We start from the raw sequence: 13,216 nt of genomic DNA, 5'->3' as shown, positions 1-13,216 counted from the left end.
AATATGCAAATAAACTAATTAATAATATTATAATGGTAGTAGTACAGAGTGGATTTTTTTGTTATTGATTATCTACTTACCTATATTATAATTTTTTTTTCGACATCAACAAAAACCAATGGGCGTGAATTTTAAATAGACCATCTCTTCTGATGCCATTTCTTCCAGGATTCCTTGAATTAAAGTTATTAAATCTTCGCAGATACAGTTTCAAGCGTTTTAAACCCAACATTTCTATATTCAATACCAACGCTTCCAATTTGCCGACAACCTATTTTACATGGAGCTTGTTTAAGTAATTGTTCCGTTTTGTGTGGGTATTATTAAATTAATAGAATAGATTGTATTGGTTGCGTGTCGGATTTATTTAATCAGATTATACAAGGTACTAAAAATCTTGCAAGTATACTTACTCAAAAGAAAAAAATCACAAAAAAGTATTTCAAAAAATTATAACTTAAAAAGCAAAACAAAACTGCATGCATTTTATTGTAAGTATAATAATAAAATGACATATAGCTGATGTAACTTCGTCTTAGACCAATATAATAAAAACGCGAATGCCTACAAAATCCGAACTTTAATATTATAATAGTGTTCAGTGTTATAAATTATGTCAAACGATAATAAAATAACAATATGCATTATTTACTAATATACATATTATGTAATACTGCTTATAAATTAGTTATAACACTTATAACCAATATGGCAATATCCAAGTACAAATGTACAATCATTACAAATTTTTATTTATATATCTTATGATTGTTATTTAAATAACGGCGGGAATTATTATCATAGATATATAGAACTGTGTATGTTCTGTGTGTCTGTGATTATTGTAGAAACTAGAAATGATAAAGTAATGCCCATTTCAAATTTAATCAACCATCCATTATACAGTGACCCACTTTACCTACAGGCGTACAGCAGAGCGACATCCACTTACCCACCTTTTTTATATTTGGCTCTTTTTTTCTTGTATACGGTATACACCCTGGCTGGCAGACTAGATAAAAAACCACAAAAAATAAGAGTATGTTTCCAAATATATGGCATGTAAGAAAGGTGGAATATAGAATTGAATATATATGATAATAGGATTATTGTTTTGGGTGGTAGATGTTTTAAAAGTGGAGCAGTTATGAAATCATGACCAGGTGCTTTACCGTTTTTTTAAATGTTTTATATAGAAAAGTACTTCATTTGGGGTAGTAGGTTTAGCAGGTATAAATACTGGTAGTTGTTTGGATAATATTTGATTTGAATATTGTAGCAAGGCGTTCGGTAAAAACGTTGTCAGTGATTGTAGAGTTATCGGAGCGACGTCGTGGAGCAGTGGGTTCGATGTGTTTAAGGATTTTTTTGGTTGCTTTCTAAAGCGAGCCATTTGTTGAGTTTAGGTCAGAAATGTAACTATCGTAGGATTGATTTTTGTGATTTTGGAGTTTCCTTATAAGTTTGTTGGTTAGGTTATTAAAGAACCGCTTGTCGTTGGGGTAACCTGTGATTATAAATTTAAAACAAATATTTGTAATTTCTTAGTTCATTTTTTAAGGATATTTGTTGTCATTTTTATGTCATATTTGCATTTTTTTAGTGTCATATTTTAATGTTTATAAAGTCATCAACTTCCGAGCCCTAGTTATTACTAATAGACTTAATTATTTTAACTATAAAGATAAAAAATACTTTTAATATTCATATTATATTATTATGAACAACTTTAACTTTAACAGTAAAGTTCAAATTTTCCACACAATTTGAGGTCCACTGATTAGTGATAACTGATAACGTTTTGATACCACTATCACTGCAAATATATAACCGATATTAACTCGATCCCCAGGTGTAATAGTTGTATTGGCAATCCACCTATGCTCGTACCATTGTTATCTGTACTTGTGAGTTTATTTAGGTCCATACGACCATACTCCATATACCTTAATCATATAGTATATAATTATCCATTTTTATGTTCTAAATAAATTCTATTGTATATTTACTTATGAGTTTTAAGGTTTATGGATTATACATATCTGTCTGTGACCGTGATCGATCAATCAAAGTTAAATTAAGTATAAAAAAAACATATCCACATTTTAAAAACATTCTTATCAATGAACGGGTACAAAATGGATATTTGAGTAATATAAACTTTAGGAAAATTGGCAGATACGTGTCAAGACAGTCGACCAATCAGAAGCCGCCAAATCGGCGATTTTGTTGGTTTTTTTTTTGTACTTATGTATAACTAATATGTGTTGAGTTACGATTATGTTACGTCTTAACTTGTTATATTTAATTTAACTTAGCATACGTAATCTTTAGCCGTATGCCTGACTTATACGTTACAGTTGTTAGGGTATTTAAACAAATTGTCTGTAATACATTTAATTGATCTTTACTGTACTTAAATTATTTGGATTTAAATATTATTGTGAAAATTCTACATTGATAATATTATCAATACCAGACATGATAGTTTCCACTTTACCCGGTGGATTTTTCCTATTTTCGTTGTAAATCAAATACGATTATTCCTAAAATATAGTGTAAGGGGCGAATAGTATACTTGTTAGTTACGTAAGTAAACGTTATATTTTTACAACTTTACATTTTATAATTTTTTATTTTATTTAGACAAATAGTTATTTCACTAATATCAATTTTATTTAGGTAAGTTTTTACTCTTGACAATCTTCAAAATGGGTATCCCATTCTGGAAATGTGTCACAGCACTGACAATGTTCTTGGTTTTGAGTTTACATTTTGCCAATGTACACGGTTTAGCTGTAATGAGTGTCGATATTGGTTCAGAATGGATGAAAGTAGCAATAGTTTCAGTAAGTATTACATAATAAATTGATTATGTAGAAATATATTTTAATGTGCTTAAACGTTGTATAGCCCGGTGTGCCAATGGAAATAGCTCTTAATAAAGAATCTAAAAGGAAAACTCCGACTGCTATAGCATTCCGCAATGGTGAACGTACATTTGGAGAAGATGCACTTACAGTTGGCGTTCGATTCCCATCCAACTGTTACATTTATTTTCTTGACTTATTAGGAAAGAAAATAGATAATCCAATTGTAGATCTTTATAAAAAACGTTTTCCCTATTATGACATTATTCCTGATCCAAAAAGAAATACAGTACTTTTCAAGCATGGTGAATCGTATGTATAAATTATAGAATTATCCAACTATATAAGCTATATTATTATATTAATTTATATTTGTAGAGATGATTATTTTTCACCCGAAGAACTTGTGGCGATGATGTTGGAAAAAGCAAGAGAATTCGCACAAGATAGTGCTGGACAAGCTATAAATGAAGCAGTAATTTCTGTTCCTGGTTATTTTGGTCAAGCTGAACGAACTGCAATGCTAAAAGCAGCAGAAATTGCTGGAATTAAAGTATTACAACTAATTAACAGTTATACTGCAGGTAAAAAATTATAGACATATACCAAATTATATTCCTTATTTTCATAAATAAAAACAATATTTATTACATATTTTATATAACTAATATAAAGTACAAACATTTTCAATATTTAATGATATGTATAAAAATACGGCAAGGTATTTAGCTAATTTAGCTAGGTAGATAAATTTGAAATTTATGTTAAGAATATTACAATTATTTACAGTAATGTTTTAATTTGAACTAAAAAATATAAAACTATTTTATCAATTTGATAATTTCTGCATAATATACAAAATACTACTAGTATTCTATACTTAAATTTAACCAGAGTTCCATTTTTCAATACTAATCCTGGGTGATTCATATAATATGGCACACTCATTATTCAAAAAGTGTTAATGTTTTTGAAAATATATTGTTTACATGCTTCTAAGTCGTTACAAAATAACGTGTTTATTAAAAAATTATATTTTTAAATATTTTTATCCTTATAATTCTTTTTTAAAGTTTTTTACTTTTTTGAATTACAACACAGTTTTAATTTCATCTTTGAAAGCAGAATATTTTTTTTATTATTTTGATACATAACAACCAAATTTAAGATGATAAAAAACTTCCAAAATGTTTGGAATAAAAATATTTTAAAAAAACTAGTTTTTTTTTTAAATTTGTTTTTAAAGACTAGAAATAAAGTATTTTTTTTTTACACATTCATACTTTTTGAAATAATGAGTGTTCAATGATAAAATAATCACCCAGTATATTCTGATTTCTGAATGACCTGATTTGTTGAATTTCCTTATTAACAACATTTTAATTATTGTGACTAAGTAGGTTATACCTATGGTACATCAGACTAGAAGATTAAGAAAATTGGTTAGTAAATAAGGTTCAGGATAAATATTGGGTTTGTGTTTGAAAGTATATTTTTTATAATATTTGCATGTCTAAAAGTTGTGTTAAACGTTATCATTAAATAAATATACCCTCTTATCTGAATTTAAAATGACCTTAGAGTCATTATTTTTATTACTCAATGTTATGTATTAATGTATTATACTTTTTATTTTTAAAAATAATCTTCATATTACGTACTTTTTATATTTTTTGTTAGCTTTAATCTGCAATTGAAAATTTTATCGAAATTTACTATTTAGGATATTGTAAATATTATGAATATATGATTAATAATTTAAAACTAGGGCTGGGATTTTAATGCACAAAAATACCAGAAAAATACCCTACAAAAAATACTTGTTTGTCCTAAAAATTTAAAAAAAATGCACTAACATTTAAAAAAAAAAAATAATTTTGGTATAAATGAATATAAATTTTAAAGAATTTAAAAAAATGTGTTATATGCATAACTGATGGTTTTTAACTTCTTTAATCTGGAATAAGCACTATTTAACTCCCTGTCAAACATTTTATTCTAATCTCTTATACATTAAATTTACTCGATAATCAACTAAAATAATTAATTAAAAATTGATAGAAAATAAATTCATAAGTGTTTAGCCGGTAATACTCGTACTTATTGATATTTTTGGTTAAAGTTATAGGTTTAAGTTAGTTAAATGTATAAAAAAAAGAATTTAAAAAATAAAATGCAACAAAAATAATAAGACCTAGAAATTTAAAGTTGTATGTTAAATTTAAAATTAAAAATTAAAAAATAAATCGTTTTTCATATTATTAATTTTTAGCTGCATTGAATTATGGTATATTTCGTACAAAAAGTTTTAACGAAACATCTCCGATGTATATGATGTTTTACGATATGGGAGCATATGGTACTCAGGTTTCAGTTGTATCCTATCAGCTGATAAAATCTAAGGATAGAATAGCTCCTGAACTTCAACCTCATCTTGCTGTACTAGGAGTAGGGTTTGTATCTACATTTTAATCTTTGTTAATATGAATTTGAAAGATTTATTGTCCTAAAAATGTGATTTAATAAATGTCAATATTTTATCTTGTAGCTATGAACGTAATTTGGGTGGTTTGGAAATGCAACTACGACTAAGAGATTACTTAGCAGCCAAATTTAATAATCTAAAACTAACACCCAATGATGTTACTAAAAATACTCGATCAATGGCAAAATTATTCAAAGAAGCTGGACGATTAAAGAATGTACTGAGTGCTAACACTGAACATTTTGCCCAAGTAATAAAATATTATTTTAATTATTAAGTTCTTAATTTATAATTAAGTTATTTTACATGGTTTCTATTAGTTAAAAAAACAAAATTTTAGATTTAAATTTCATTTTCCAAAACAAAATATTTTAATACATAATTATTGAATTTAGGACTAGTAGTTTAAGAAGACACCACACCCGCATGTGTTGTCTCCGTCTTACAAACACGTAACATGTCAAATTTATGCTTAGAAATTCAAGTTTTATGCTGTTAGCTTAAAAATGAGAGTGAACTTACCTATTATGAAATTTGATGGTAAGAACATTATCAGTGTTTTGTCGGAAGTTTTTTTTACGATAATTCAGTTTTTAAGTGAGTTATAAGCATTTATAATTTACATTTATTATACTCGCTATAACTCAATTACAAACTGATTTATCGTAAAAAAACTTCCAACAAAACACAGACAATGTTCTTACAATCAAGTTTTTTAATAGGTCAATTCTCTCTTATTTTTAAGCTTACGGCATAAAACTTGAATTTCTGAGTACAAATTGGCATGCCATGTGTTTGTAAGATGGAAACAACACATGCGGGTGTGGTGTCCTCTTAAGAGTTTTAAGTATTTAAAACTTAGATGAGTAATAGCGGAACAACATTTCGCGAGTAGTATTGATCACTCAGGCCTCAGCTCATCTGACTTTTAAATACTTATAAGTTATATGTTTTGTATCGACTTTAGACCATATCAAAAGAATATTTTTAAAGAAAAAAAGCGGGCAAGTACGCTCTGTAGGTTATACTGTACATAAGGTGTCTAGAGAGTCACTGTAATGGATGTGTTAAATTTGATATTTATGATATAAAATCATTATATACAAAAAACAATTGAGAGTGGAGATAGTCAGCCTATAATATTACTAAATATATTTGATGATGTTATTGTAATTAAAGTAATTTATTTTACTATTAGGAATTAGTACTACAGTAGATTAAATTAATATTTGCCGAAAAATTTGTAATTAAAAATGTCATTGTGTGTATTAAATATAAATATAACAGTATACCTAAAAAGTTGGGAAAGTGGGTGTCGCTCTGATGTACAGTAGGTTACAAGTGGGTCAATTTAATGTTATGGTGTTAAGTTTGAATTCGATGATTCAATATCATTCTATGAGAAAAACGATTCTAAGCGAAGACGGTCAGACAGAGTATGATATTACTAAGTATATTTGATGATATTATTATGAACAAAGTAATTTATATATAACCTATTTCATGGAACTTGTTTTAAATTTTCAATCCTTAACTATAAAAGTTGAACATTTTATAAATTTTTAACGACAAAATAATTATTTAATTTTGTCGAAATTTGAAATTTAAATGCTTATAAAAAAAAATTGAGCTTGTATTTTTAATATTTTTCAACTGCTAATGTAACAATATATATTAGGAGCCTTGCATTACATTTTGACGCTTTTTTACCCATCAAATAAAATTTGATTGATATTTATAGAAAAATATACTAAAAAAATTGAAAACTGACAATGTCCGTAAACAGCTCAAAAAAAGTCAAATTATTTTCTTCGTGTATATAAAATGCTAATATAAACATTCAGTGAAATTTTCAAGTATCTACAGTCATTTGTATTTTAATTACAACAAAATAAGGAAATCGTTACATGAGAAATCGAGTGAATATCAAATGTTGTAAAAATATGAATTTCAAAACGTACAAAAAAATTTAATTTGACTTTCTTGTAGGCATTTTTTTTTTTGATAAAGGTAGACAAATTTATGAGGAATCTTGCATTACATTTTCAAATCTTAGATTTAAAAAGAAAATTTTTTATGAATTTCTAACTCAAAATAATTTGGAAATTTTCATCATTTTTACGTATTTTGTCAATATTTGAACTTGGTAGGTACCCCAAAAAAAAGTTTACCCCAGTGATTTAAAAATATTCCGCGTCACTGCCCCCAATTATTAAGTACTAATATAATCAAATTTTTAATCAAAAAGCACTCACAATGATGCAAGACTAAAACATATTTTATGATCCAAAATGTGATGATACACTGAACAATACATAATACTTTCCTCGCTAAGCACTAAAGTTAATATTTAATTTCAGATAGAAGGCTTAATTGATGAAAAAGATATGCGTATCAAAGTTACCAGGGAAGAATTAGAAGAATTGTGTAAAGATTTATTTGATAAAGTTGTGCTTCCAGCTAAAAGAGCTTTAGAAGCATCTGGACTGACTATCGAATTGATTGAACAAGTATATTTTATTTTATTTTCAAAGAAATAATTATTTTATTAAATTATTTAATAATATTTTAGGTTATGTTATCTGGTGCTGGTACTAGAGTTCCTCGAGTTCAAGACCGTTTGGTTAAAGATTTAAAGAGTAATCAACCGCTTGGTCGGTCCTTGAATACTGATGAAGCTTCTGCTTTAGGAGCTGCATATAAAGCAGCAGATCTTAGTAATGGATTTAAAGTAAAAGCATTTATTACTAAGGATGCTACATTATTCCCTATACAGGTTAGTTATTTTGTTTATAATTTTTTATTGTGTTGACCTAAATAAGTACTTAATGAACTATATTATTTTTAGGTTACATTTGATAAAGAGGTTATAGATGAGAATAAACCAGCAAAACAAGTCAAGCGCATTTTGTTTGGTCACATGAATCCATATCCACAACGCAAAATAATAACATTTAATAAGCATCAACAAGATTTTGATTTCACTGTGGGTTATGCAGAACTCAGCCATTTAGATGAAAATGAAATTAAATGTTTAGGTTCTTTGTCATTAAGTAATATTAAATTAAACGGTGTACGAGATGCCTATTCCAAATATCAAGGTCAGGAAGGTGCTGATACCAAAGGAATAAAAGCACACTTTGCAATGGATGATAGTGGATTATTAGTTTTACAAAATGTTGAGTTGTTAGTCGAAAAAACTGTTACAGCTGATACAGAAGAAGAATCTACTTTATCAAAGATTGGAAATACTATTAGCAATTTGTTTAAAGGTAATAAGTAGTTACAATTAACAAAATACTTAAAATATAAAATTAACGTTAAAATAATAAATATTTATATTTAAAAGGTCCTGAAGAAGTATTAAAAGAAGAAAAACCAGTTCATGAAGCTCCAGAAGAAGATCCTATTTCCCAAGCTTCTAATAATACAACAAATAATACTGATACTTTTGATCAAACAAACAGTACTGAACAAGTTAAATTAAATGATTCAATTCCAATTTCTGATTCTAAGAAGAATTTAAAAGTTGTAACAGTTAAAGAAACTATTGATGTTAATCATGAATACTTATTTGTACTTCCTGCTCAAGATGATGATTTGCAAAGTTCAATTAATAAGTATGATATTTAGATACATGAACAATTGTTCCTTTATTTGAGCTTTTATTGTTTTCTAGGATAACAGGACTTAAAGAAATAGATTTAGCAAAATCACGCAAAGAAACCTCTTTAAATAATTTAGAAACGGCTATTATTGAAACACGTGAAAAATTAGAACAACCTGATTATTCTAGTTCTGCTACTGACATTGAAACTCGATCAATTTTAGATAAATGTTCTGAGGTAATTTTTTTTTTAATTGCTTAAAATCTTAAATAATAAATATTGTAACGCTTAAGTTAGTTAAAATAGGTTGTAATATAAATCAAATTTTAAATGTATTTAAGATATCAAATTGGTTGGAAGATGATGGTTTTGGTGCTGAAGCTGAAGTTTTAGACTCTAAATTTGATGATTTAAAAAAAATAGTATTACCTGTTTGGGAAAGAACTTTTGAGCATGCAGAAAGACCATCAAGATTGGAAGCACTAAATAGTGCATTGAACAATAGTAATTCTTTTTTGGAAAAAATAAAAAATACCACATTGGATGATACTCCATTTACACAAGTAGAAATAGATACACTTGACAAATTGATTTCCGAAATTACGGTAAGAATATTGATATTTACAATTTAGAATAATCAGAATACACAGTTAATTACAACCAAAAAAAAATTTTATTTTATTTGTAGAGTTGGAAAGATAAACAAGTAGAAGAACAGGAAAAACTTCCAAAGTCTGTTGATCCGGTTTTGACAATTCAAACAATTGCAATAAAACATTCATCAATAGAACGCGAGGTGCATAATAATAATAAAAATATATATTTATAATTATTAATTCTTGGCTTAACAATTTATACAAATAATTTTTTTAGATGAGATATTTAATGACAAAATTCACTTCCTGGAAACCAAAAAAAAAAGAGGAACCTAAAGTTAAAGGTAAGTGTTTTACCTCTCAACCCATTTATTTTTATTTAACAGAAATGATTGAATTAGAGTGAGATTTTTTTTGTTGTGTTTGACTTATCCAACTAATATAACTTAAACCAATAATTATTGTTCGTGAAGCACCAACATCACAGACTGACAATGAAAAAGCTAAAACACCTGAAGAACAAGATAATGATTCTACAGTTAAGACTAACGCACAAGATGATGTAGAAAAGTCTACTGCACATGAACCAAGTAGTACTATAGAAGATAATGCCGAATCTGAAAGTCCATTAAAAACAGACAAACCCAAACCAACTGAACTACCATTAGTTGAACCTACCAAAACTGGTGAGAATCTCAAGATGTTTACAACGGTGATGGAGCACGGCAGTTTTAAATTTATTTATCATAGTTGCTTATTGCACAATGCTTGCTCAGCTCTGCAATATATGTTTTTACAGAAAAAATTTCCAAATTGCCACATGATTTAAAGGCGGATATTTCATCATGGATTTCATCAGCATTAGTTATTTGTATTATACAAATTGCATTTCGCTTATTTTAGTAATTGAATAACTCATTTTAAAGAGTACATTATTAAGCATGTATGTTTTGTAACTTTTTGGGAGTTCTTCTATAATTTTGCTTTACCTAATGAAAAATACTAACATAATATACTTATTTAAAGATCATTCTTACTATGATCCATAAAATTGCTAGATATAAATAACGTCGGCTTTAAAAAAATTTATTATAGTTATTCATTTTAACTATAATTTGTAAGGAAATATGACGAAATGAGAGGACATCACACTCGCATGTGTTGTCTCTGTCTTACACGTACAATTTAGACAAAACGCGTTTATGCAGTATATATCGCTCAATTTTGGTTCTAGAGTAAAAATAGTAAATACTTATTATTAAATTGAACTGTGACAATATTTCTTAGGGCAAGTCGTTGAGTTTTTCCATTATACCCATTATATTATATTCATTATGTTCATTATATCGTTTAGAAATAGCAAAAACTTCAACATTTTTAAAATACCTTTAACTTTTCAAAATTTAAATTTAAATAATAAAACTCAACGTCTTGCCCTACAAATTATTGTCATCTTTTAATTTTGTAATAGGTTTTCTTATTCTAACCAAAATTGAGCGAGTTCTATTTAGACTGTGTTAACTTGTTTTGTCTATGTCGTATGTATGTAGGATGAAGACAACACATGTGGGTGTGACATAGCGTGTGGTTATTGGTTGTTTGAATATTGTCTTGTACTTTAGTGTACACTTTAAAGGCATTAAATGTCATAAGTTATTAACATCATTAAATATTAAAATGTACTAGCTAAAATTGTAAAATTAACTTATAGCAAGCTTATATGAAAAAAAAAAAATAAAAATATATTTGTGTTGACACAAACATTTTCTGGCCTTAACTCTACATAAAGAATTCTACCTTAACTCTCCGCTTGTTTAGTCCATAGTATTAAAGCATCATCAACATTTTATAAACTAATAATATGCACGAAATCAGGAATGACAAATAAGTGGCACAGGAGAAATTTTCAATTGCACCCAAAAGATTTGCATGTGTCTAAATATATTTGTATACCTTGCAAGCAACAGCATATTAACCAGACATAAAAAATCTTTCGAGCAATATGAAGTAAAATGTTTCCAACAATTAATATAAGAGTTGATTTTTTTCTACATTATTATCATTAATTTTTCATTTATACTTTGTAAAAATAATCTATTAACAATATAATTAGTGTCACATCTGAAATTTTGTTTTGAATTGTGTCATGGATTGATACATTGACCAAATCATATTTGCCATCCCTGTACTAAATGATATTATTTCTTTTTAGATTAATTTGATTATATTTTTCTATAAAATTGTTTATTTTATTACTAACAATAAAACTAAATGTAACTGTTGTTAACTAGGTTTATTAACACTTAAACATTAATTTACAGACTGAAATAAAGTCATGATAAAAATAGGTAACTGTAAAAGTATGTTTAGGTACCTAGATTTTGGTAAATTCTAAGACATACAAAATAATTTGTTTATGTAATTTATACATAAATTTATATTGTCAAAAACTGGTAAGTGTTGCATAAATACTCCCATTTTTATCATAGTTATGGCCGTTTTTAAAGTATTGAGATTTTTCGCATTAAAGAATGAATACAGAAAAATATAATTTTTACAGCTCCCACAGATGGATAGACAAACAAATAAAATAAAACCATTATCGTAAAACCTTTACAGTTTACTTACATTGCTCCGTTCAAAATTTATTAAAATTACTTGTCCAAAAATATTAAAAATTCCTTAGTAAAATATATCTTTTTTTAAATACAATTTAGACATGTATGAACGTAGAACATTGAATTTGATAATTACTCGTTAAAGTTTTATAAAACGGATTTACGTTCATAATATTATATATCTAATATTATATATTATTTTTATAAACATTGTATACTGATATACAATTAATAATCCTTAAGTAAGGTTAAAGATCGGTTTCACCTATGTTTTATAAGTTTTACATATTATTTAAATCTGCATTTGTTTACTAAATATCTTTCATATTACTTAATTAAGATTTTTTTGTTATAGAGGAAAAAGGAGATGATACACACACGGAGTTATAAAAAAAAAAAATTGGTGTCTAAATTGTGCAAGTGAACACAGGCTATCGTGCATTCCAGGATCCAGTTATTGAAGACTAATGTTAATTCTGTACATTTTTTAATTTATTTATTCTGGATAATTGCATTTCATTGTATTTTTTAATTACATCGTTGAAAATAAAACCAGATAAAATAAGTAAAATTATTATTAAAAAAAAAAAAAAAAAATGTTTTTAAATGGTTTCTGAGCGCACATTCATATTATCAAAGTATAAAACAATGAAAAACTGAGATAATGATAAACAAGAAACTATACATTTTTAAATACTTGATACTTATAATAATGAATATTATTTAAAGTAGAAAACAGACTGTACATAAATTTTGAAAATTGTTTTGTTTAAAATTAAGAAAACATTGTGATGTTAATTATGCATTAATTCTTTGTCAAATTTTGGTTAGTTGTAACTCTCTTTTTAAGTATTAAAAAAGCATTTTTATATGAAACTATTTTGCATAAATTAAAATATCCACTAGCTAATCCAAAATTGTATTGCAGTTAATATTAAAAAAACAATAGTTATCTTAATGAATAATACCTTACATAATAGTACATTTTGGATCAGTCGTATTTACAATTTTCATTGTTTTATATTGGTGTATATTATTT

At 26.6% G+C, this 13,216-nt stretch overlaps 1 protein-coding gene across 1 annotated transcript; it reads left to right on the top strand.

Moving 5' to 3' along the window:
• Positions 1-2,181: 2,181 nt before the first annotated feature.
• On the top strand, positions 2,182-13,053 carry LOC132944237 (hypoxia up-regulated protein 1). Its single transcript, XM_061013475.1, has 16 exons — positions 2,182-2,589; positions 2,683-2,849; positions 2,914-3,182; positions 3,249-3,454; positions 5,143-5,323; positions 5,419-5,605; positions 7,716-7,865; positions 7,928-8,131; positions 8,204-8,627; positions 8,705-8,975; positions 9,035-9,200; positions 9,305-9,568; positions 9,652-9,759; positions 9,837-9,903; positions 10,033-10,245; positions 12,533-13,053. Exons 2-16 carry the CDS (start codon positions 2,712-2,714, stop codon positions 12,565-12,567), a joined length of 2,883 nt encoding a protein of 960 aa, XP_060869458.1. The 5' UTR covers positions 2,182-2,589; positions 2,683-2,711; the 3' UTR covers positions 12,568-13,053.
• Positions 13,054-13,216: the final 163 nt, after the last annotated feature.

This window comes from Metopolophium dirhodum, chromosome 5 (genome assembly GCF_019925205.1).
Source record: "Metopolophium dirhodum isolate CAU chromosome 5, ASM1992520v1, whole genome shotgun sequence".
NCBI classification, from domain to species: Eukaryota; Metazoa; Arthropoda; class Insecta; order Hemiptera; family Aphididae; genus Metopolophium; species Metopolophium dirhodum.
Note: the sequence above shows the minus strand (reverse complement) of the source record. Positions and strands in the feature narration are given on the sequence as shown.

What these genes read in the sequence shown, in the direction of transcription:
- LOC132944237 (XM_061013475.1), top strand. Translation starts at nt 2,712, where the DNA reads ATGGGTATCCCATTCTGGAAATGTGTCACAGCACTGACAATGTTCTTG. An exon ending in CTATCGAATTGATTGAACAA is followed by an intron (nt 7,866 to 7,927) that starts GTATATTTTATT and finishes ATAATATTTTAG; the next exon opens with GTTATGTTATCTGGTGCTGG. An exon ending in AGAGGAACCTAAAGTTAAAG is followed by an intron (nt 9,904 to 10,032) that starts GTAAGTGTTTTA and finishes TTGTTCGTGAAG; the next exon opens with CACCAACATCACAGACTGAC.